The 26,435-nt window shown below is 44.2% G+C and overlaps 1 protein-coding gene across 1 annotated transcript in view; it reads right to left on the reverse strand.

The window, feature by feature from the left end:
* The window catches only part of STXBP4 (syntaxin binding protein 4), a 177,529-nt gene that overhangs the window by 50,890 nt on the left and 100,204 nt on the right, over positions 1–26,435 (reverse strand). Inside the window, 2 exon segments of the mRNA XM_033961059.1 lie at positions 10,686–10,735; positions 23,755–23,871. Of these exon segments, the coding sequence (XP_033816950.1) occupies positions 10,686–10,735; positions 23,755–23,871 (167 nt within the window).

Below are 26,435 nucleotides of genomic sequence, written 5' to 3' on the forward strand. Positions count from 1 at the left end.
GACGTGATCCAACGGAGCCTACTTGTGAGAATACCTGCCTGCTTGTCCTGGGATAAATTTTGTTTCAGTGCTCACCCCGAAGAGGATCTATGAAGCAGATCAGAAAGACTCCCTACATATATTTAAGTTAAGTTCGACTCTTTTGCTTAGATTTGTTTTTTTATATAAAGACAAGTCTTCTCTTTTTGTTTTTTAATATCCTTACATTTTTTAGTTTTAGAGAACCTTTTCTTGCATATCATTTTGCTTTTCTGGCTGGCTTTTGATAAACTACACTTCTTCCTCCGAATCCGTGGTTTCATTATCCGTGGATTCGGTTATTTGCGATTTTTTTACAAAACTATTTTCATTTTTGGGCTATTTTTAAGCCATCCAAGCCTCCCCAGAACCTTACATGGTGGTCTAGCGGTGGAAGCAGGGCAGGAGCGATCTTCCTATGCTCCTGCCCCGTGCAGAGCCGTCATCAGAATGGCTGCCGTGATTTGTAGTCTCGAGACCAGTGTTCCCTCTAAGCGGGCGGGTGTTGTGAGCAAACTTTTTTCACTGTGAGCTAAAAATATCGGGCGCCAGCAAGTTATGAGCCAAATAAATATGTTGCTTTCTACCACAGAACTTCCTTACGTTTGTATGGAATCTATCCCCTTTCAACTTTAGAGAGTGCCCTCTCGTTCTCCCTGCCTTAGCTACTAAGTCTATTCCCTTCAGTACCTTGAATGTTTCTATCATGTCCCCTCTCAATCTCCTCTGCTCAAGGGAGAAGAGGCCCAGTTTCTCTAATCTTTCGCTGTACGGCAACTCCTCCAGCCCCTTAACCATTTTAGTTGCTCTTCTCTGGATCCTTTCGAGTAGTACCGTGTCCTTCTTAAAGTACCAGTGCTGGACGCAGTACTCCAGGTGAGGGCGTACCATGGCCCGGTACAGCAGCATGATAACCTTCTCTGTCTCTTCAGTCCAGCATCTGCCCCTTCCATTCACTGTCTGTCTTTCCCTGCCATCTCTCCTCCTGCCCCCCCCCCACCCTCCAATTTGGTCTAGCATCCATCATCTTCCTTCTGTTCCCCTCATGGTCTGGCATCTCTATCCTTCCCTCCCCCCTGTGGTTTTTAGCATATCTCTCTTCTCATTTCCTCCACTCAGATCTGATCATTCTCTGCTCTCTTCCCTTTTCTTCTCTGGTCTTCCTTCTCTATTTTCTGCCTCCATCTAAATTAAATTCTTTCTTACTATTTAGTCCCGTTTCCCTCTTTTCACTGTGTCTACACACAGCTTGTCACCCCTTTCCCTCACCCCTCCATTATCTTACTATTTTCTTCCCCCTTTATTTATCTCCTCCTTCCATCCAGTATGTGTTCTTTCCCCACTTCCATTCAGCATCTGCTCTCCCCTCTCAACTGACATCCATCTGCCTTCTGCTCTCTCTCCCTTCTTCTCACTTCCATCATCTGTCCCCTTCTCTCTCTCTCTCATCTCCTCCATTCCATCATCTGCCCCTTCTCTCTCTCCCCCCCCCAACTTCCATCATCTGCCCCCCTTCCCCTCACCTTTGTGGGTCACTTTCTTTCCCCTGAGGGTGGCTCATGTCACAGGGGAAGCTTTGGCCGAGCAGAACCGCTTGATTGACAGTGGAACTTACTTGATTGATGTCGATGCTGGGGCCCGTTGCCGTTTGAAGGAAAAAAAAAAAGGTGGAAAAAAGGAACCTGTAAGGCGAGAGGAAGGGAAACCTCCAGGATAGCTGCTTTTTGCCCTCCTTCAGCGGCCCAAGAGTTCAGACCAGCAGCGGCAGCTCTGTATGCTTTTAACTTCGGCACAGAGCTGCCCCTAATCAATAGTTTAGCGCGGTTTCATGAGGCAGCCTCGGGGCCTTTGATAGCCGGCCCGCTTCGATGATGCGATGTGGGCCGGCCTAGCAAAGGCCCCGAGGCTGCCTTATGAAACCGCGCTAAACTATTGATTAGGGGCAGCTCTGTGCCGAAGTTAAAAACATACAGAGCTGCCGCTGCTGGTCTGGAGGTGCGGAGACAAGGCAGGAGGCAAACGCGGTGGAAGGCAGGAGTCCCGGCGAAGGCAGGAGTCCCGGCACAGCGACTGCAACAGGAAGTTGCAAGTCAGCTGACGCCGGCCTTTCGTTGCGGCGGGGACCGAATCCTTCGCGGACCGGCAAGATTTTGTTTGCGGACCGGCGGTTGAAGAACTGTGCTCTACAATGTGTGCGCTGTGACGAGAAACTTGTGCGCTGCCAGGTAATATTTTGTGCGCAAGCGCACACCAGCGCACCTTAGCGGGAACACTGCTCGAGACTACAACGGGAACTCACGGCAGCCACTCTGATGACGGCTCTGCACGGGGCTGGAGCATAGGAAGATCGATCCTGCCCCACTTCACTGCTAGACCACCAGGTAAGGTTCCGGGGATGCAGGAGGGAGGCGGGGGTGGGTCAGAGCCGGCCGAGAAGTTATTCGCGATTTTTCACACTTCGCAGTCCGGCTCTGCACCTAACCCCTGTGAATAACGAGGGAGAAGTGTACTTCAATAATGCTGCCAGATTTTTTTTTTAGAGCACTCAGTTTTTTTTCCTACAAGAAAGTGGGGGTTTTAGTTGTGCTCTTTTTTCTGGCAACACCAGCCAGTGATAGTTTTCTGTGCTCCAGAAAAGCATAGTTTGTCCTGCTCTCTATTCTTGTTGAGTATTTGAGGCTGTTTTTTAAAAATATATTCTTACAAATATATGTCACACCCACAGCAGGAAAGGAAAAGAATAAAATACACACTAGTTGTCATACATACATAAAAAGTTGCCATACTGGGTCAGAACAAAGGTCCATGTAGCCCAGTATCTTGTTTCTAATAGCAGCCAGATCACATGCTATTTCTTTCCCCTCCTCCTCCAAAACAGCAGAACAAGATTCATTCTTACCAGCCAACTTTATTAAATTGAAAAGTCTCACTCTGGCACATAAGATGCTTCATTCTGATAAGTCTTTACATTTGGCAGCCTGTTTTCTCTCTTTAGATCTTCACAAAGCCTTCACTCATCTCAGACTGCTTCACTTGTCATAAGAATAGCCATACTGGGTCAGGCCAGTGATCCATCCAGCCCAGTATCCTGTTTCCACAGTGGTCAATCCAGGTCACAAGTACTTGGCAGAAACCCAAACAGTAGTAACATTCCATCCTACCGATCCCAGGGCAGACAGTGGTTTCTCTCATGTCTATCTCAATAGCAGACTAAGAACATTTCCTCCAGGAACTTGTCCAAACTATTTTTAAAACCAGCTATGTTAAGCACTGTTACCATATCCTCTGGCAACATGTTCCAGAGCTTAACTATTCTCTGAGTGAAAAAAGATTTCCTCCTATTGGTTTTAAAAGTATTTTCCTATAACTTCATCGAGTGTCCCCTAGCCTTCGTAATTTTTGACGGGAGTAAAAAAAAAAAATAAAAATTAAAACCAAAACAAAACTCTTTTATCTTCCAGCAGTCATTCGGTCTGCATTTTAAATGGGAGACTTGGATGAGTCAAAACAGTCTCATTTATGTTTATGGTATATAATCCCAAAGTGTTTATGCTAGACAATTTAGAAACAAACATTTATTTTTCCTGAAGCTGTCACAGAGTTTTATATTCCTTGATATTTTCACTACCAGGGATTAAGGAGGCAACATCCCTTAACCTCTCCAGTGGAGTGCTGCTCTATAGCAGCACTTTATTGAAGCCTGGTGTCAGGTCAAAAGCGCGCCGGGACAAAGGCGCGCGCAGACAACCGAGCGCAACGTGGAGGTGTGCGCCGAAGAAAATGACTGTTTTAAAGCCCCCACTTTACTTTATACAGATCATGCCGCGTTGTGGGGGCGTTGTGGGGTTGTAACCCCCCACATTTTACTGAAAACTTCACTTTTTCCCTAAAAAACAGGGAAACAGTTAAGTTTCCAGTATAATGAGGGCGATTACAACCCCCGAAACCCCCCCCCCCCAATGCCGCCGCGATCTGTATTAAGTAAAGTGGGGGGTTCCCAAACAAAACCCCTCGTCGGAGCCCCTAAAAACACTCATTTTCTTCGGCGCGTGTTTCCGTCTTGCACTCAGTTGCTCTAGAAGCCTTGACCAATCAGGCCTTAGGCATAGCGGGTCCGCCCATCCCCATTAATCCTAAGACCTGATTGGCCCAGGCTAGGCAAGGGGCCGTATGTGCTGGGAGGTGAGAGGCTTACAAGCACAGATGGAGAAAGGGACCTTGGGGTGATTGTGTCTTGAGGATCTAAAGGCATCTAAAAAGTGTGATAAGGTGGTGGCTGTAGTCAGAAGGATGCTAGGCTGTGCAGAAAGAGGAGTAACCAGCAGAAGAAGGGAGGTGTTGATGCCCCTGGATAGGTCTTTGGTGAGGCCACACTTGGAGTATTGTGTTCAGTTTTGGAGGCTTTATCTGGTGAAGGATATAAAAAGACTTGAAGCAGTCCAAAGGAAGGCGACAAAAATGGTACTGGGTTTGAACCAAAAGAAGTACGAGAAGAGATTGGAAGACCTAAATATGTATATTCTGGAGGAGAGGAGGGGCAAGAGAGATATGATACAGATGTTTAAATACTTGAAAGGTATTAATATAGAACCAAATCTTTTCCAGAGAAGGGAAAATTGTAAAACTAAAGGGCATAAATTGAGGTTATGGGTTGGTAGACTTAGGAGTAATGTTAGGAAATTCTTTTTCACGGAGAGGGTGGTAGATACCTGGATTGCCTTCCCGAAGGAAGCGATGGAGAGAAAGAAGGTGGCGGAATTCAAAGAGGTGTGGGATAAACACAAGAGGATCTCTAATTAGAAAATGAATGGTATAAAAGAACTAAGGCTGGTACTGGGCAGACTTGTACGGTCTGTGTCCCATGTATAGTGGTTTGGTGTAGGATGGGTTGGGGAGGGCCACACTGGTTGGATGGTTGGATAGACTGGAATGAGCTTGGATGGCAACTCCAGCGGTTGGAACCTAGGACAGTACCGGGTGGATTTACGGTCTATGGCCCAGAAATATCAAAGAAAAAAGACAAGTTCACTTAATCATGAATTTTAATGAGTGTAGCTTGTGGGCAGACTGGATGGACCGTTCAGGTCTTTTTCTGCCATCATTTACTATGTTTGTTTATAATATATGTAACCTGCTTTGATAAAACTCCCTTCCTCGAGTCTAAACAGAAGAAGCATCTTTAAACAATATACAAATAAGACAATGAAAGAGAATAGGGCTAAAACACAGGGGGACAGTCTGTTTACTAAGTGAAGGTATATTATAAAGCTGAGACTCCCTCCGTTCCTACTGGCATATCCACTTAACTGTAAAACAAGTTTGCATGTTAATATGCATCCCACTGCTAAATATGTTTAATTACACTATGACCCAGGGACATGAGATCGCGGACATTAGGTGGCGAGTTATAGCACACATAAGAGAAGGGTGGGAGGGTGGTGACTATAAACAAAAATTAAATCGGATGGAACAAAAATGGATTTACAAGTTGGATATGGTGCAACCAGGGGGTTTAAATCAAGAAATAGAATGGGGTAAGTTATTATAGTGTGTGATTCTGATTCGCTAATACAATGAGGTGACGTCAGAGAAAGGGGAGGTACTTATTGAAGCAAAAAAGACGCCGCGGCCATCTTATCTAAATAGAAAATACACAGATCGGGATGGTTGTTTGAATGGATAAAGGGTAAGCGTATGATATTAAATGTATTGTATGGTTCCCTTAAATACGTTTGAAGAAACAAGGGGGCAGGAGTAATATTGCCTTTTCTTGCTTGTATAAGGGACTGATTCTTGAAGCAGCCTGACGGCGAAACGATACGATTTAGAGAAGAGAGAAACTACATCTTTTAAGATAAGTTCTAAAATATCAAACTATTTATGAAAGCACTAAGCACTTTATAACAGTTTTTACTAATTTAAGAATGACGACAAAGATGTTAAAGACGATATAGAGGGGGCAAATGAAGAAGCCATAGCCACCAAGACATTTGTGTCACCGAATAAAAAAACGGATGACCAAGTGGCATGTCAGAAGCCCTAAGAAATTATACAAAATAGTTGGTTGCATTGACTTTTGAGATTGATTAATTACACTATGAAACAGGTTGAGATATTAGCAGGGTATTTTTTTTTTACAATTAATGTTATTTCTGTGAATCTTGGCAAGGACCCTGTAAGAGCAAAGAATGAATGAGGAATAAGTCAGTTTCAGGGTCAGAGGGAAAACCGAAAGGATGAAGCCATTTCCACCTGCGTCTCAAGAATTTTACTGTATTTAGGGAAATCTCCAATGAAATGCAAAGACATTTGATGGACTAGTTTGGTTCAGCTTCTTAGGGAAGTTTTTTTGGGCAGTAAATAAGGATTCAATCTAAACTGCTGTATACATTTATCAGTGGCAAAATAAATAATAGGCCGGCCTTGAATTGAGGTTACAAAGTTTGAACTAGACTGCACAAAAAACAGCATTTCCATTGCAAATGAAAATTTTTGTGTTCCATTCTGTAAACTAAACTAAACTAAACTAAACCTTAAGTTTATATACCGCATCATCTCCACGGATGTGGAGCTCGGCACGGTTTACAAGAACTTAAAATATAGGAAGAGAAGGAAAAAAAAGGTTTACATAAACTTATATATAGAAGAGAAGAGTAAGGGGGGAAAGAATTACATTTTAGTGAAAAGCCAGGTTTTCAGTTGCTTGCGGAATAATTGGAGGGAGCCCAGGTTCCGCAGCGGGGTCGTAAGGTCGTTCCAAAGACCTGTGATTCTGAAGAGAAGGGATTTTCCCAGTTTGCCTGCATAGCGAATACCGTGTAGAGAGGGGAAGGATAGTTTATACCTTTGGGTGGGTCTGGTAGAGTCAGGACTCGAGGAGTTATAAGATAGTGGGATTAAGGGAGGAAGGATGTCGTGAATGATCTTAAAAGCCAGGCAGGAGCATTTGAAATGGATTCTGGAAATCACTGGGAGCCAGTGAAGTTTGGCTAGGAGTGGGGAGACATGGTCAGACTTGCGTTTTGCAAAGATCAACTTGGCTGCAGTATTCTGGATTAGCTGGAGTCTTTGAAGACTTTTTTTTGATAGGCTTAAGTAGATGGCATTGCAGTAGTCTAGTTTGGAGAGGATGATGGATTGGACAAGGACGGCGAAATGTTGTTGGCAAAAATAGGATCGTACTTTCCTCAGCATGGAGGCTGAAAAAGCATGATTTAGGCAAGGAGTTGAGGTGGTCATTGAGGGAGAGAGAAGAATCGATCATGATGCCAAGGACCTTGCTTGAGAACACAAGCTGCAGTGCAGCGCCTGAGGGTAGTGCGAAGAGGGTGTGCAGGTGTTCTAATTTTGGGCCGAGCCAGAGTAATTTTGTTTTTGATTCATTCAATTTCATCTGTACCGAAAAGGACCAGGAATGGAGTCTCATTATGCAAGCTGTAATGTTCTCGTGGAGGTTGGTGAGGTTCTGTTCTATCTCAAGGAGGACAAGGATGTCATCAGCGTATGTATAGATTGTTTCAAGAGGGGATAATTGGAGGAGTTTCAGTTAAAGTAAGCAAAGCCAGGCACTTGAACAGCTAACCAAGATGCACTTCTACCTCAATCATCTATGTAATTTCTAAAAGCAAACAAGCTTATAGACTACTCAAAATTACTCAATAAATAACATGGGCACAAATTGCTCTGGTTACTGCATGAATTACTCAAGAGGTTGGGAATTTGCACACTCACTTTTTACACCAGCTTACTCGAGACTCCTTCCCAAACTGCTCTTCTACAGTAAGGGCTCCTTTTACTAAGCTGCATTGCCGCGTGCACTAGACACTAACGCCGCCATTGAGCTGGCGTTAGTTTTTACGCGTAGCGCAGGGGGCAGCGCACGCTAATCTGCAGCACGAGCTAAAAACGCTAGCGCACCTTAGTAAAAGGAGCCCTAAGTTTTGTCAGAAATATTACACAAACAGAAAAGGCAAATTATGATGAATGGAAAAATGGAACTTTCTGATCAGGATGAAATATAAGGATTAATAGGGAATCTCAGCCCATCAGAGCCACTCACATCAATATTCTTTTGCAATTTTTAATTTTCTTACCAGTGGCCATTGAAAAGTTCTCAGCCCAGCCAAGAACAGAATGATATGGAGCCATGAAGCTTACGAGTTTTTCCACACTTTACTTGACACATTTCATTTCATGCATCTACTAAATGGGCACAAGTATAGGGAAACCGAGCCACTGTGACATCACCGATGAGGTTGGCTCTTAGGCATTGGTGGAATGAGGCATTATGACATCACAATACGAGGGGCCACTGAAAGGTTCTCAGCCCAACCAAGAAGAGAATGATGTGTAGCCATGAAATGTACAAGTTTTTCTACACTTTTCTTGACGCTTTTTGTTACGTTTCATTTCATATCATTGAAACGAAAAGTGTCGAGAAAAGTGTGGAATAACTTGTACGTTTCATGGCTCCGCATCATTCTCTTCTTGGCTGGGCTGAGAACACTTCAGCAGCCGCTCGTATACTGAATAAAATAAAAATGGCACCCTTGCCTCTTTAGAGAAAGAAAAATGTGTCCTTTTACTAAGCTGTGGTAAGCACTAGTGTGCTGTGGTAGAAATGGCCTTAGCAGACAGGAAAAACCTGTATAAGGTTGTGTTAAGGCCACCTTTTACTGCAGCTTAGAGAAAGGATCCCAAAGTTCTTATTATATTTGAATTTACTGCGTTCTTGCTTTCACGGAAGAACTTCATATCAGCAGTTGATTAAATTAGGTCAGATTTTAAGGTTCTGTGCTAGAGAATGACACGGGGAAAAAAATCTGTCTCCATCTCCGCCCCGTCCCCACGAGCTTGGTTCCTGTCTCCGCCCCCTCCCTGCAAATCATCTGATCCCATCCACACAAGCCTCAAATAATTTTATACTGAACTTATTTTATTAAAGTATAAAAAGAAATAATATACTGTACAATTGTCATTTTATAAATCAAAGTTCTGGCTGCCGAACTAGAGGAAGAGATCTTCAGTTGGCAGGGCTTTATTTAAAAATGTTTATCAACACAACTACAATACTACTTTATCGTAAAGCAAAAAAAAAAAAGAATATTTTTTCTACCTTTGTTGTCTGATTTCTGCTTTCCTCATCTTCTCATCATTCAATTCCTTCCATCCACCATCTTGTCTTCTCTCTGTCTCTTCCATATGGCATCTGCTCTGTTTGTATGCCTCTACCAGAAACTGTCCGCCTCTCCCTTCCATCTCTCCCCCACCCCCCACCCCCACATTGGTCTGGCACCCATCTTCTTCCCTTTGCTCCCCCCATAGTCTGGCATCTCTGTCTTCTTCCCTTCCCTCCCTTAGGTGGTTTTTAGCATCTCTCTCCTCCTTTCCTCCCCTCAGATCTGGTATCTGTCTCCCCAATCCAGCATGTGCCCTTTTTTCTTTATCCCCTCCTTCCATCCAGTATGTGCTCACCTTTTTCCTCCCCACTTCCCTTCAGTATCTGTTCCACTCTCTCCCCTTCCCATTTTCCTTCAGCATCTTCTCCCCTCTCCTACTCACTAACATGCAGCGTCTGCTCCTCCCTCCCCCCTCTCTCTCCACTTCCTTCCAGCGTGTTCCTCTCTCTCTCTTCCCCATTTCCCTTCAGCGTCTGTTCCTCTCTCCCCTCCCCCTCTCTCCACTTCTCTTCAGTGCCCTTCGTGTGGTCCAGCAACCCCCTCCCACCTGATTGCCACGGTCCGGGCATCTGCCTCCCTCCTTCCCTTCACCTTCGCTGGCAATTTTCATTGTTTTGTCTCTATGCGACCCGAGCCTTTTCTCAAGTCGCGTGTGACTGTTTTGAAACTTCTCCTCTAACGCAACTTCCTGTTTCCGGTTGCGTCAGAAGAGAAGTTTCAGGCAGCAGGATATCCCTGATGAATATGCATGAGAGAGATTTGCATATAAATGAGGTGGGAGACATGCAAATCTGGCTCATGCATATTCATTAAGGATATCCTGAAAACCCAACTGGCTGGGGGTCCCCCAAGACAGGTTTGAGAACCACTGATCTAATGGTATAGTCAGTGCAGGAGCAATGCCCCAGTCACGGCAGCCATTTTGAGAGCAGAGTTAAAATGGATAGGAGTAACTGGGGATCGCTCCTGCCTCAACTACATCCTTAGATTACCAGGAATTGTAAGATAGGCCCAGGAAAGCCTACAGGTAAGGGAGGGGGGGAGGGGGGGTGAAGCAACTCCTGTTCAGGAAGGGAGGGGGATGTAACAAGATAAACGGGACAAAGTACACATTTTTGGCTTCTACCGAAAACACACAGTTTCAGAGGAAATCAAAATCGTGGCTGAAAATTAAAATAACTTTTTGGCCAAAACCAAAACTGGGCAGAAAAAAGGATTTGGAGCCAGTTTCAGCACCATAACTGAAACCGAAATTTAATCGGCCTCTACTGCACATTATCTTCTTTTTTGATATTTAAACAATGAAGCCAGAAAAAGAAAGCACTCAAGCGTGGTGTTTATTCAAATGCTTTGTACTATCATACTTTTCACTTCAGAAAGGGTTTTGTTTTTTAGTACTCTGAAAAAAACAGCATTCACTATATCAACAAACTACATTTCATAAGTAGTATTAGAATACTGGTAGCAGTACATTTTGTGTTTTCTTACCTTATATTTGATAAAGAAGCTGAGGTATCCAACAGCATTTCATGGACAATCTATTTCAAACACATAAAGGGGTAAAATGTAGTTTAAAAACATCTGTAGTGGACTTTCTCTTATCTTACTGTATCCTGGTTTGCTTCTCCTTATTTCATGTAAAAACACGTCATGTTTTTACACAGACCCACAGCTCCCCTTTTTAAACACTCAAATAGTACTGTATATTGTGAATATAAATCTTCATGGTATGCCACTAAGGGAGGAATTCACCAAGGGGCATATAATGGGCATCTTAGCATTTAGCGTGCACCCCAAATCCATTAGCATCTGCTAACAGAGTTAGCGCCTCTTGATAAATTCCTCCCTAGAAGTGAGAAAAATATGCTAAAAAGATTTCACAATATGTTTCATGGATAAATTTACTAAACCGTTGTGTGTGCAACATGGGTTTTAACACGTGTTAAAATAAAAAGCACAGTAAATTAACAGTATACATTAAAGACTTACGGGGAAACTGTATACTCTAGGCACCTGTATTTGTGAACTCTGGTGCTTGTAAATATACTGTATACAATACTAGTGCTTAATAATAATAATAACTTTATTTTTCTATACCGCCTTAATCTTGCGACAGAGAAGAATAGCTGTACAGTCAGCGAATTACAATATACAGATAGAGAAGAGGTCACAGAGCGATCAGAGATTACAATGGTGCATATTGGCAAGAAGAATGATATACATAGATTACAATATAATTTTAACATATTACATTGAAATGGTTGGAAAGCCAGCGAATAACAGAATACAAATGGCGAAGAAGACATTGAAGAGTCAGAGAATACGGAATACAAAGTACACTTACCTGTGAAATTACCAGCAGGGTGTCTAAGCCCCATTCTATAAGATGGGTAACATATATCACATGCAAATTCAAGGGAACATATACATGGGCGGATCTCCCAGTTCGGCGTGTAACTTACAGAATACTGTATATTACATGCATCCCTAATGCATTTAAATGCCCAGAGTTATGCCATGTTTATGACTGGTGTACCTGTGGGTCTATACATGTTAGTTAAGCTGGTGGAGTCTAGTGCAGTGGGCTGAGAATCAGGTTTGATTCCTACTGCAGCTCTTTGCAACCCTGGCCAAATTCGTCAACTCTCCACTGGCCCCAGGTGCAAAAACTTAGGGCCGGATTCTCTAATATCACCGGTAAAATCTATAGCAGCCGTAAATCTAATGATTCCAAAAAGACGAGCCATTCTCATAAAAATCACGTATGCAAATGAAGTACGCGGCGGGTCACAAAAATGTGCCAGGAAAAGCTACGCCTACTAGGGACGGAGAAAGTATCGGTATATAGTATGTAAACTGCTTAGGTTATACCACAGAAAAGTGGCATTGCAAATCCTTTACCCTGAACCCATATTCTATAATGGAACCTAGGCAACAAGGTGCCCCCTTAATGTGGAAATTCATATTAGTAGGCAGGTAGGAGTTGGGGAATGCATCTTTTTAAAATGTGTCTTGTCTGCTACAACGGCAGACAATATGGATTAGTTAACTAGTGGCTGTGCTGCTAACACATAGTAAAAACCACAGGCCCTTGTCAGCAGCACAGCGCCCTTCTATAAAGTACTACTGTGTTTCCCTGAAAATAAGACAGTGTCCTATATTCATTTGGGGCCCAAAAAGCACAGTTACTTACCGTAACAGGTGTTATCCAGGGACAGCAGGCAGATATTCTTAACGCATGGGTGATGTCACCGACGGAGCCCCGGTACGGACATTTTAACTAGAAAGTTCTAGTTGGCCGCACCGCGCATGCGCGAGTGCCTTCCCGCCCGACGGAGGAGTGCGTGGTCCCCAGTTAAGATAAGCCAGCTAAGAAGCCAACCCAGGGAGGAGGGTGGGACGTAAGAATATCTGCCTGCTGTCCCTGGATAACACCTGTTACGGTAAGTAACTGTGCTTTATCCCAGGACAAGCAGGCAGCATATTCTTAACGCATGGGTGACCTCCAAGCTAACAGAGAGGGAGGAGGGATGGTTGGCCATTAGGAAAATAAATTTTGTAACACAGATTGGCCGAAGTGTCCATCCCGTCTGGAGAAGGCATCCAGACAGTAGTGAACGTGTGAACTGAGGACCAAGTGGCAGCCTTGCAGATTTCCTCGATGGGCGTGGAACGGAGGAAAGCCACAGAAGCAGCCATAGCTCTGACCGTGTGGGCCGTGACAGCACCTTCCAGTGAGAGACCGGCCCGAGCATAACAGAACGCAATGCAGGCAGCAAGCCAGTTGGAAAGCGTCCGTTTTGAGACAGGACGACCTAGGCGGTTAGGGTCGAAGGACAAAAAGAGCTGAGGGAACGAGCGGTGGGCCCTGGTACGGTCAAGGTAGTATGGAAGGGCACGCTTACAGTCCAGCGTGTGTAACGCCTGTTCCCCAGGATGAGAATGGGGCTTAGGGAAAAAGACAGGTAACACAATGGACTGGTTGAGGTGAAATTCCGAGACCACCTTGGGAAGGAATTTAGGATGGGTACTCAGAACCACCTTGTCATGGTGAAAAACAGTGAAAGGTGGGTCGGCAACCAGTGCATGCAGCTCACTAACCCTCCTGGCAGAGGTGATGGCAATGAGGAAAAGCACCTTCCAGGTAAGAAATTTGAGCGAAGTTGTGGCAAGAGGCTCAAAAGGGGGTTTCATGAGGGCAGATAAAACCACATTCAGGTCCCAGACGACTGGAGGAGGCTTCAGAGGTGGTTTGACATTGAAGAGGCCCCTCATGAACCGGGAAACCAGGGGGTGAGCCGTGAGAGGTTTTCTGAGGATAGGCTCATGAAACGCAGTGATGGCACTGAGGTGGACTCTGATTGAGGTAGACTTGAGGCCAGCGTCGGATAGAGAGAGCAAATAGTCCAGTACAGTTTCCACCGCCAATGAGGTGGGATTGTGGTGATGTAGTAGACATCAAGAGGAGAACCGGGTCCACTTCTGATGGTAACATTGGAGGGGGCCGGTTTCCTGGAGGCATCCAGAATATGACGGACAGGCTGAGACAGATTCTCTGGAGAGGTCAGCCCGAGAGAAACCAAGCTGTCAGGTGGAGCGAGGACAGATTGGGATGCAGTAGAGACTGATGCTGCTGTGTAAGTAGAGTAGGAAACACAGGAAGAGGAATGGGTTCTCTGGAGCTTAGCTGGAGCAGGAGGGAGAACCAGTGTTGGCGGGGCCACCGAGGGGCGATGAGAATCATGGTGGCTCTGTCCCTGTGGAGTTTGAATAACATCCGCAACATCAGAGGTAGTGGAGGAAAGGCATAGAGGAACCGATCCGTCCAGTTGAGTAGGAATGCATCTGGGGCCAGACAATGAGGAGAGAAGAGTCTGAAACAGAAAAGGGGCAGCTGATGGTTGTGAGGAGCTGCAAATAGGTCCACCTGAGGAGTGCCCCACCGAGCAAAGATGGAGCGGAGTGTGGGAGGATCCAGAGTCCACTCGTGAGGTTGAAGGATGCGGCTGAGATTGTCGACCAGGGAGTTCTGTTCGCCCTGGATGTAGACAGCCTTGAGGAAGAGACTGTGGGCCGTGGCCCAGGTCCAGATGCGGATGGCCTCCTGACAGAGGAGGGGAGATCCGGTGCCGCCTTGCTTGTTTATGTAGTACATGGCGACTTGGTTATCTGTGCACAGGAGAAGAACCTGAGGGTAGAGAAGGTGCTGGAAGGCCTTGAGGGCATAGAACATGGCCCTGAGTTCCAGGAAATTGATGTGATGTTGACGCTCTTGAGGGGTCCAGAGTCCCTGAGTGTGAAGATCTCCCAGGTGAGCTCCCCACGCATAGGGGGAGGCATCTGTGGTTATGATCATGGAGTGAGGGGGTAGATGAAAGAGTAGACCCCTGGAAAGATTGGAGGAGTTCAACCACCATTGAAGAGATTGCTGAAGAGACGATGTCACAGAGATGGGATGAGAAAGAGGATATGTGGTCTGCAACCATTGGTTGGCTAGAGTCCATTGAGGTGTCCTGAGGTGGAGTCGCGCCAGAGGAAGCACATGGACCGTCGAGGCCATGTGGCCCAGGAGGACCATCATCTGCCGAGCTGGGACGGAGTGATGAAGGAGCACCTGACGACAGAGGTGGAGCAGGGTCCGTTGTCGGTCGGAGGGGAGAAACGCCCTCATCAGAGTGGTGTCGAGAACCGCAACAATGAACTGAAGTCGCTGCGTGGGAAGCAGGTGTGACTTGGGGTAGTTGATCTCGAACCCCAGGAGATGGAGGAAAGAGATGGTGTATTGAGTGGCTTGTAGCACAAGCGGAGACGTAGGTGCTTTCACCAACCAATCGTCCAAGTAGGGGAACACCTGGAGGTTGTGAGACCTGAGGAAGGCCGCCACCACAATAAGGCACTTGGTGAACACCCTGGGCGATGATGCGAGGCCAAAGGGTAGCACTTTGTACTGGTAGTGATGGTGCTGTATCTGAAACCGGAGGTAGCGACGTGAAGTCGGATTGATTGGAATGTGAGTGTAGGCCTCTTTGAGTGTGAGTGTAGGCCAGCCAGTTGAAAATACATGCGTCTTCTTCGCTCCGCGGAAACGAAGAAACTGGGGACCACGCACTCCTCCGTCGGGCGGGAAGGCACTCGCGCATGCGCGGTGCGGACAACTAGAACTTTCTAGTTAAAATGTCCGTACCGGGGCTCCGTCGGTGCCGTCACCCATGCGTTAAGAATATGCTGCCTGCTTGTCCTGGGATAAACGGCACTAGGTCTTATTTTCGGGTAGGGCTTATTTTTTTCATGTACATGATCATCCCTCGCTTCCTCTCCTTCACACCAATTCTTCCTCTTTCCTTTTCCCCACCTGAGCAACATCTTTCCTCCCCTCTCACCCATCCCCTTGTGCCTTCCCTCTGCAGCATCTTTCTATCCCTCCATCCCTCCCATCCCCCTGTGCAGCAGAACCCTTGTCCAGCTTCCATCCTTCCCTCCCTCCCATCCCTCGTGCAGCAGAACCTTTTGCCCAGATTCCATCCTTTCCTAACTCCCATCCCTCGTGCAGCAGAATCCTTGAGCAACTGCCGCCGCTGCCCCTGCCGCTCAGCCAAACCCCCGAAGACCCTCCATCCTTCCCTGCCAACCGTTTCCTGCCAACCGCGACCATAAATGCCTTCTGGCAGAGGAGCGTTGGGTCAGCAGCACTCACAGGCTGCTTCACGTCCTTCTCGCTGGGGCCTTCTGTGTACTGATGACATCATCAGTAACTCGGCACACAGAAGGACCCAGCGAGAAGGCTGCGTATAGTAGCCTGTGAGTGCTGCTGGCCCGACGCTCCTCTGCTGGAAGGTATTTATGGTCATGGTCAGCGGGGATCGGTTGGGAGGGAAGGATGGAGGGTCAGTGGGAGTTTGGAAGTTCGGCTATGCGGTGGGGGGAAGCGTGGCTGCCTACGACTAGGGCTTATTTTTTGGGGTAGGGCTTATATTAAAACCTACCCTGAAAATCATGCTAGGGCTTATCTTTGGGGAAATAAGGTAGGATCATCTCTAACAGTTATCAGAGAGGCTTTTCAACTACCACAGGTATACTTTTGTTGTTAATGTGGTTTAGTAAACATGCCCTATTATTTATACAGTTAGTTCACCAATTTCCCTTTTGCTTGTGCAATTAAATATCCGTTACAAAAGTTCTCTCACCATTTTGTGTTTACAGCTTTGATTAATCTCAGGTAAGGTCCTTTTTCGCATCCACTATTGACGTCTCCTGTTGAATTTATCCAGGTGTCATTTATCACCAAACCTAGGTCAGTTTTAGTCCTCTATTTTGTTTTTATTTTCATGTCTAGTTCTTGTGTTCAGCTTGAGATAAACCAGCTCAGGTTTCAGAGAACAGTGTGAAAGACTGAGAACAATGATAGAATCAAGTGGCCTTTATAGTAATCAGGAAAAGTAGGTGTTATCCAAGTTGTTTTAAGCATTTCTTCCTTACTGGTTGTCTACCGTTCTGGATGGATGAACATATAGGATCTCAAAAAACATTCAACACCAAGCCTCATTCCTCAGCCATGTCTTACTTACAATCTCTTATCCCCAACGGTCTTCAAAACATCAATAAAAAAAACACACACACACACAAATGCAAAAAAAGAAAGATTATGTTGTTTTGCAAACTCTAATTTCCTTCCTATTGAAGCCATCAAAGTAGGTTCCCATCACTCAAAGTGATCAAAAACAAAGAGTACTTTGAGGGTGCTTTTCTGAAAAGATTTTTCTCATTGAGTAAGAAGGGTAGAAAATGTTTTATAATGTAGCTTTACAAGAAGTTGGACTGAATAGTTCCACTGAAGTGCTATTCACGGAGATGAAAGAAGTGTACTGCCAAGTTGCACTCCTAGGTTTAGCCCATCTGGGATTGTGTCTGCTGTTTCTGAATAGCCTGGAGTCCTAAAAACTTGAACTATTCATTCATTTGAAAAATCTTAAAGTGGACATGGCTTAAAATCAAGAGCATCAAAGTACACCAGACCTTCTTTATTTGTTTGATTTTTTAGCCTTTTCTCCCCAAAGGAGCTCAGAACGGGGTTACAAATCAGGCACTCAAGCATTTTCCCTACAGTCTATCTAATGTACCTGGGGTAGTGGAGGATTAAGTGACTTGCCCAGGGTTACAAGGAGCAGCACTGGGCTCAAACCCACAACCTCAGGATGTTTGATCTTTGTAATCATGTATATTACCATAATAATCAGAATAGAAAGGCTAAAACTGTATTTGAATTCAAGAAAGCATGGGATAAGTACATTGGATCTCTAAGGAAGGGTTGGAGATGTCATGGATAGGCAAACTAGACAGGCCATATGGTCTTTATCCGCCTTCATTTTCCTCTGTTTCTATGCTAATTCAGAATTGACATTGCATTTATTGAAAAGAAATTGAGCTAAACCCATTTAAGATTGTTAATAAAGAAGAAAAAAAAAATAATGATAGTGGAATGGTCTAGTGCAGCGGTCTCAAACACGCGGCCCGCGGGCCACATGTGTCTCTCCAGGTTTTATTTGCGGCCCGCGGTCTGGAGGCATCATTCTCTTCCTTTTGGAGCAGCAGCCGGCTCGTTCGTTCAAAGCCGCGGGTTGGCGGCTCCTTGCGCTATCCACTCCTGCATCGGAAGCCTCTCTGATATCACAACATCAGAGAGGCTTCAGACGCAGGCACGGATCTCGCAAGGAGCCGCCACCCGTGGCTTTGAACGAACGAGCCAGCCAGACACGCTGCTGCTCCAGTGGCGTACCAAGGGGGGGGGGAGCGGTCCACTGTTCTCCCTAGAGTGCGGCTCTCGGCTCGTCTAGAGTAGTGGTGCCGAACCTGCTTCACTTCCCTTCTCACTGCTGCCATCGGGGATCAGGCCGGCACCGTGTTCTTTGATCTCCCTGCTTCTCTTCCCTGCGGGGCCGACCAACTCTTGCGGCCCGACGTCAATTCTGACATCGAGAAGACGTTCTGGCTTGCCAATCGCTGCCTGGCTGCCCGGAACATCCTTTCCGACATTAAAATTGAAGTCGGGCAGCGAGAGTTGGTCGGCCCAGTGCAGAAGAGAAGCAGGGAGATCTCTGCCTGTTCCCGATAGTGGCAGCGGCAGCAGCCTATTCCACGGCGGCGGTGGCATGGGGGAGGGCAGGAAGGAAGAAAGAAAGAAGGTGGGGTGGGGACAGGGAGCCAGAAATAAAAGCAAAAAATGGGGCACGGAGGAAGGAAGGAGGGGGGACAGGGAACCAGAAACAAAGCAAAAAATGGGGCACGGAATCAGAGAAAGACAGACAGAGAAAGAAAGAAAAAGTTGGGAGAGGGAATGAGGTCTGGAGGAGCGGAAGCATACAGGAGGCTGAAAGAAGGGAAGAAGTATTGGATGCACAGTCAGAAGAATAAAGTGCAACCAGAGACTGATGAAATTACCAAACAAAGGTAGGAAAATGATTTTATTTTCAATTTAGTGATTGAAATGTGCCAGTTTTGAGAAAGAAAAGAAAAACTTTTAAATGTGAGTGCTGCAGAAAAAAATAGAGTACTTGGAGGGCCGCAGAAAAAATAGTTAATGTCTTATTAAAGAAATGACAATTTTGCATGAGGTAAAACTCTTTATAGTTTATATATCTTTCCTTTTAACTGTTAAAGGAAAGTTTTATAAAGTATAAAGAGTTTTACCTCATGCAAAATTGTCATTTCTTTAATAAGACATTAACTATTTTTTTCTGTGGCCCTCCAAGTACCTACAAATCCAAAATGTGGCCCCGCAAAGGGTTTGAGTTTGAGACCACTGGTCTAGTGATTAAAATGCAGCTTCATCCTAGCGCTGCTCCTTGTGACCCTGGGCACGTCACTTAACACTCCATTGTCCCAGGTACGTTAGTCAGATTGTGAGCCCACCAGGACAGATAGGGAGATATACTTGAGTACCTGAATGTAAACTGCTTAGGCTATAAGCAAATAAAATACCAATTGATAAGATTTTTCAATCATTACAGCTGAAAATGAAGTTGCTTAGCTGTAACGGTGGTTTCTCGTAGACAGTAGGAGAATGTAGTCACACTTGTTGGTGAAGTCCTTAGACTAACAAGTTGGACTACATCTCCCCTGCTTGTCTCCGGAGAAATGATTATAACCAGGAGCAGTCAATCAGTTACAATGGACCCTTCAAAATAAAGTGCAGTTACAGCACTTTAATCGACACAATTAATGTGCCACAATTGCAAATCCTCTGTGATAACCGTTGAGTGCGTTTTCACAGCCTTTTCCATTTAGTTAACACAGAGGGAGGAAATGTTATTACCGTACTATGCATTAATTGCACTGCAGTTAGCTATAAAACTGATGTTGCATTAACAGATAACACAAGGTAACAACTCTGTTCCATGCTAGTTTTAATGTAGAAATTACAATGCATTAGCACACTTTAATTACCAGTTAACAGTTAATGTAGTATTGTAATTAAGTCCCCAATCCTTAATCAGCGAGGCCCAGATTCTCAAAACTTTAACTCCTTTGCTAAACTGTTTACCGACGGTTTAGCCTGTACGCATTTTAGCGGCGGATTATCAAAGCGGATTATCTCTGTCAATAGCGAGCTTTCTAGCAGTCTCCGACAATGACATGCAAATAGGCTCTTCAACATTGAAATGAGCCCTCTGGTGGATTCTTAAAAAATGCCGAGCCATTTTAGAGAAGCGGCGTCAGCTTTTGGCAACCACAATAAGCGACTGGTCCAGGGGTGCCGGTAAAGGCACGACAGTGTCAGAGATTGCTAGAAAGCCGTGCTGTGAAACAGGGGGGGACAGATGCTCAATTCAAATCAATTCTTGATTGTGGAAATGTTCACACAGGACCTCAACTCAGTCTGTGTTTTGGCAGAAAGCCTTCATCAGGAGTCCAACCCAATACAGTAAAACCTTGGATTGCAAGTAACTTGGTTTACCAAGTGTTTTGCAAGACAAGCAAAACATTTTATTAAATTTTAACTTGATATACAAGCAAAGTCTTGCAATACGAGTACATACAGTTTACGCGCGTCACATCAACACAACTGAGCCGAAGGTTCTTCTCTCTCTGACACTGCGGGAGTGTAATGATTGTTCTAAACAAGCGAGGGCTTGTAATACGAGTACATACAGTATACACGCATCACATCATCACAACTGAGCCGATGGTTCTTCTCTCTCTGACGCTGTGGGAGTACAGTGACTGTTCTAAACAAGCGAGGGCTTGTAATACGAGTACATACAGTATACACGCATCACATCATCACAACTGAGCCGATGGTTCTTCTCTCTCTGACGCTGTGGGAGTACAGTGACTGTTCTAAACAAGCGAGGGCTTGTAATACGAGTACATACAGTATACACGCATCACATCATCATAACTGAGCCGATGGTTCTTCTCTCTCTGACGCTGCGGGAGTATAGTGACTGTTCTAAACAAGCGAGGGCTTGTAATACGAGTACATACAGTATACACGCATCACATCATCATAACTGAGCCGATGGTTCTTCTCTCTCTGACGCTGTGGGAGTACAGTGACTGTTCTAAACAAGCGAGGGCTTGAAATACGAGTACATACAGTATACACGCATCACATCATCATAGCTGAGCCGATGGTTCTTCTCTCTCTGACGCTGCGGGAGTACAGTGACTGTTCTAAACAAGCGAGGGCTTGTAATACGAGTACATACAGTATACACACATCACATCATCACAACTGAGCCGATGGTTCTTCTCTCTCTGACGCTGCGGGAGTATAGTGACTGTTCTAAATGAGCAAGGTCTTGCAATATGAGTACATATAATATGTTGTATTAAAATTTTTGGGTGGTGGAATTAATCGTCTGAGTTCCCATTATTTCTTATGGGGAAATTTGCTTTGATATACGAGTGTTTTGGATTACAAGCATGTTTTCGGAATGAATTATGCTCGTAAACCAAGGTTTTACTGCATTCTGTCACAGCAATACGACAGACATACAAAGAAAAACAACCATCAAAAATCACATTACAAAATATGCTAAAACTTTATTTTAAAAAAGGTTAAAAATGCTTAAATATCCACAAAATAAAAGTGTTTAGAGGTAACAAAGGTGTTCATCATAAGGCTGTATATTTCTTTTAACATATTAACTTCAGCTGTTTTTTCTATGTATACACATGGGGCTCCTTTCACGAAGCCGCGGTAGTGGGTTTAACGCGCATAATAGTGCGCGCTAAACCGCCGGCTGCGCTAGCCGCTACCGCCTCCTCTTGAGCAGGCGGTAGTTTTTCGGCCAGCGCGGGGGTTAGCCCGTGATTAAACATCGCGCGCGTTAAAGCCGCTACTGCGGCTTCGTAAAAGGATCCCATGGTTTCAATAGATGCTTGGCTGTTTTCACTCAGAATAAACACGGCTTTTGCGGTGGCTCTCTATCAGAGCAGCACATTCGATCTTGATTTTGAGCTCTTTTTTTTTTGAAAAAAGAAGTGTGATTGCAGAAGCATGAGCAAGCAAATTAATCTATTAGCTTGGGTCATTTTAGTTACCTTTCTCTTGTCATGTTTACTACCTTTTTTGCAAGTTTCTTATGCATTTGATATAGCGTACGCTTACTTTTTCTGATGGACTTATTCTTATCCTATACCCTATGGCTTGTCAGTATAAGTGTCTCTCATGCATCATGTTTGCATCATTTTAAAAAATATTTTATTTATGTATATAATGTTATTTTTAGGTGTAGCTTTATGATGAACACCTTTGTTACCTCTAGACACTTTTTTGTGGATATTTGAGTATAAGCATCTTTTAACATTTTTAATATGGTTTTAGCATATTTTGTGATTTTTTTAAATGGGTTTTCTATTTTATTTTCTTTGCATGGCTATCATATTGCTGTGATAGAATATTGGGTTGGACTCCTGATGAAGAATTGATTGAATTTTGTCCCCTTTGCATGTTTATTTTGATTCTCACTCAATTCTGACTGCTTGGCTTTCTTCATGGGATATCAGCATCTTTCTTTGTTGTTTTCTGGACTTTATTTAGGCCACTGTAGAGGTTTCTACCAAGGCCCAAAGTGCTATATGTTCTGACGCTGCTCTGACGCTCACAGGAATTCTATGAGCTTTGGAGCAGCATTGGAGCATTTAGCCATCCGGGCCACGGTAGAAACCTCTACCATAGCTTAGTAAAAGGGGGGAGGGTTAGTGAAGATCATTATGACATTTATAATTATACTTATACAAGAACTGCACAACTGTGAAATCCAGGTTTATTCTTAGTAAGAATTTGCTTTAGCCCTTGATAAATGATATTACTATAAATATATTACTATAAGTTCCCTTCTTATAATCTTCTCTGGAGTACGTATAGAGTTTTGAATAGGGCATATTTCTCACAGGTACAAGCATTTCATGCTGGTTTAGTTAATTCTCCTATTTGTATCAAATGTGAGAAAGATCCGAATACTTTATCTCATGCATTGTGGAAATGTCATCTTATTAAATCTTTCTGGTCTGCCATCCTATTATTTTTAGGTTCATTATAGAATTGTCAATTGGTGGAATCTCCAAAGGGGTGTTATTTGGTAAAGCTGCGGCTTGTGGGGTTTTTGGACAGGGAAGAAGTATTCTGTTTCAAACGACATGAGGGAGTAATAGGGCAGAGTACAGTACAGGGGTTTAAGAAAGGATTGGACAATTTCCTGCTGGAAAAGGGGATAGAGGGGTATAAATAGAGGATTACTGCACAGGTCCTGGACCTGTTGGGCCGCCGCGTGAGCGGACTGCTGGGCATGATGGACCTCAGGTCTGACCCAGCAGAGGCATTGCTTATGTTCTTATGTTCTTATGACATGTATGATTGGTCATAAATGCATTTTGCAATATTGGTTACAGAAAGATCCTCCTAGTTATTGGCATTGGAGGAACCAATTTCATCGTTGAATTTTATCTGAGGTTTGGGAGGTTCGTAAATTTCCTAGAACTCTTTTGGTTTTTTTTGAAAATTTGGGACCCTTATATACAAAATTTATCCTCTAGAACAAGAAGTATGATTCTTAATGCTTTACATTAAAGGTTTGGAAACGCTCTTTGCATTTTAATACTTGATGTCACCTTTCATTCTAGGGTAGGGGTGGGAATAGGAAGGATGATAGTAATATGTGTGGAATTACTTGAATTGTATTTTTGTTTAATTCATTCATTACAATGTTATAATTAAAATTAAAACAATGGGGGGGGGGGGGGTGAGGGAGAGGTGAATAGGGGAAAAGGGATGGAGGAAGGAAACAGGGGGAGAATATTGAGAGATGTAATGGGTAATATGGAAATATATTTTGAAGGAATGATAGACATATGATGGAAAATTTATATGGTAAATTTAAATGTAATGACTATTTTATTGTATATTTTATTTTAAATTGTTTATTTATTGGATTCCTTCAATAAAATGTTATGAAATAATCTTCTCTGGAACTTGATTAATTTTGTCTGTTTGAAGGCCTTTCGTTTTCTTTAACAACAATAATAATAATAAAAAGAATGGCAAAACAAATACTACCTCCACAAACTGCAGAAGTTTTTCGGTGGACACCTCCAAGGTTTTCCTGACCGCTTCCGACTTCCGCAGCTGGCAGTCTAGCACCGTTACTCTTTTTCTTAAATCTTGGCCGCTATCCTAGGAACAAATTTCAAACAAAATGACTCTGTTTGCAAACAAAAACTTGACTTTGCTTGCCCTAGGCCAGGGGTAGGCAATTCCGGTCCTCGAGAGCCGGAGCCAGGTCAGGTTTTCAGGATATCCACAATGAATATGTACGAGATGGATATGCATGCACTGCCTCCTTGAGATGCAAATCTACCTCATGCATATTTATTGTGGAGATCCTGAAAACCTGACCTGGCTCCGGCTCTCGAGGCCCGGAATTGCCTACCCCTGCCCTAGGCCAAATATCCCTGTCTGATAGGATGAAAATACTGAAGACCTTCATGTTTGCAAACCTCTCTTCTCTAATGCACTTTCTGTAAAGCAGTACTGGCTCCTTAAAGTGCATTTTAAGAGGCTTCCAGCTTCTATTTTCCCTGTGTAGTTCTGCACAAGGTGCTTGTAACAATGGAGAAAAAAATGCACTTTTTCCATACACTATAGTGGCCAGCAGCGTACAAGTGGTTTTATTTTTCTGTCAGCTGTTTACTCATTACTCAGTGCTCAATTTGTAGTATTTTTAATCATTGTAAACCGCATAGAACTTCACGGTCCTGGGATATATAAACTGTTATTATTATTATTTTATAGCACAGAGATGGAGTTGGTTCTCTGGCTATTGCCATTGTTTTGAATAAGCATAACCAAAACCTAAAGTAGATGACTTGTAACTGTGCCCATGTATAAAAAGTATGCCGCTAGTTTTCTCTATATGGCTAGATTTTGAAAGAAAAAAAAAATATTCATGCACTTCTATTTAGAGAATTATCCCAGAGAAGCTCTGAACATTTACACCTTCTCTTCCCATACACAAATGTTAAACCCCTCATATCTAGTGTATCTTGGGAGGGTCTCTGGGGGGTTGGGTGGAGGGAAAGGTGGGCCTCCAGGCTGCACATCTTTTTGTGCCGGGCCAGCCCCTTTAAAAGATGCTTCTCTGGAGCACTGTGCAATGTTTAAGAGGCCCAACATCCCAGGGAGCAAAACAATGCAGGCTAATGACTCCCATGGTAAACTAAGTAGGGGTAAAATCACAACCTAATAACTTCCTTCTTATCCTAGTAGAGGCCAAACACAATTTCAGCATACACAGTATTCATGTTTTCTATAAACGTCACCTGCTAGTGACATACCGTTTCTTTTGCTTATAAGCATTTGTCAAGACTTTATTATACTTTATTTATTTAAAAATTTATTATTCGTGCCATCCTCTAGTTCTGTGCGAGTTACAGAATAGCATTCATAGTTAAAACACAAACAACAAAATATCACACGTATTGTACAACAGCACTTTAAAATGTTGGGTATCATTAAAAAGGGTATCACAACCAGGATGAAGGAAGTCATCCTGCCGCTGTATCTTGCAATGGTGCGCCCACATCTGGAGTACTGTGTCCAGTACTGGTCGCCGTACCTCAAGAAGGACATGGCAGTACTGGAGGGGGCCCAGAGAAGAGCGACTAAACTGATAAAAGGTATGGAAAACTTTTCATACGCTGAAAGGTTGAAAATGCTGGGGCTGTTCTCCCTGGAAAAGCGGAGACTTAGAGGAGACATGATAGAAACCTTCAAAATCCTGAAGGGCATAGATAAGGTAGACAGGGACAGATTCTTCAAACTGTGGGGAACCACAAGTACAAGGGGGTCACTCAGAAAAGTTGAAAGGGGACAGGTTTAGAACAAATGCTAGGAAGTTCTTTTTTACCCGGAGGGTGGTTGACACATGGAACGGGCTTCCGGAGGTTGTGATAGGCCAGAGCACATTACAGGGGTTCAAGGAAGGTTTAGATAGGTTCCTGAAGGATAAGGGGATTGAGGGGTACAGATAGAAGTAGAGGTAGGTTATAGAAATGGTCAGGAACCACTTCACAGGTCATAGACCTGATGGGCCGCCGCGGGAGCGGACCACTGGGCGCGATGGACCTCTGGTCTGACCCAGTGGAGGCAACTTCTTATGTTCTTAAAATAACTGCTTGCTAAACAACCTTCTTACTGTCCAAAAAGTCAGGAAGAAAAGCTGTGTCTGAATAATCTACCGTATTTTTCGCTCCATAAGACGCACCCCAGATTTAGAGAAGGAAAACAAGAAAAAACCCATTCTGAACCAAATTGTATACTAATATATACCTGACACCTTTAAATTCCGTCCCAGCCTCCCTGAATCAATCATCATTTTTACATACCCTCAGCACCTTTAAATTCCAACCCAGACCCCCCCAATCAATCATCATTTTTACATACCCCCCAGCACCATTAAATTAAATCCCAGCACCGTTAAAATTCTGTCCCAGCCCCCCCCATGGTGGTACCTTTAAATGTTGGAGGTCGGTGGACGGCTGTCTGCTGCTTGTCGGGGCCCGTAGCGCACTAATGCCTGGGCCCGGACACTTCCCTAATTGGGCCGGTCGCTGGTGCTTCGCAGTGCTGCAGTGGGCGGAAATAAGGGTGTGTTCTACTGAGGCAGCCATTTAGAAAGTGGCTGGCCACGCAGCAGCGCGCTTGTGCGCCGCTAGCCCTGACGTGCTGGTAATTAGCAG

Source organism: Geotrypetes seraphini, chromosome 10 (genome assembly GCF_902459505.1).
Source record: "Geotrypetes seraphini chromosome 10, aGeoSer1.1, whole genome shotgun sequence".
Classification (NCBI taxonomy): Eukaryota; Metazoa; Chordata; class Amphibia; order Gymnophiona; family Dermophiidae; genus Geotrypetes; species Geotrypetes seraphini.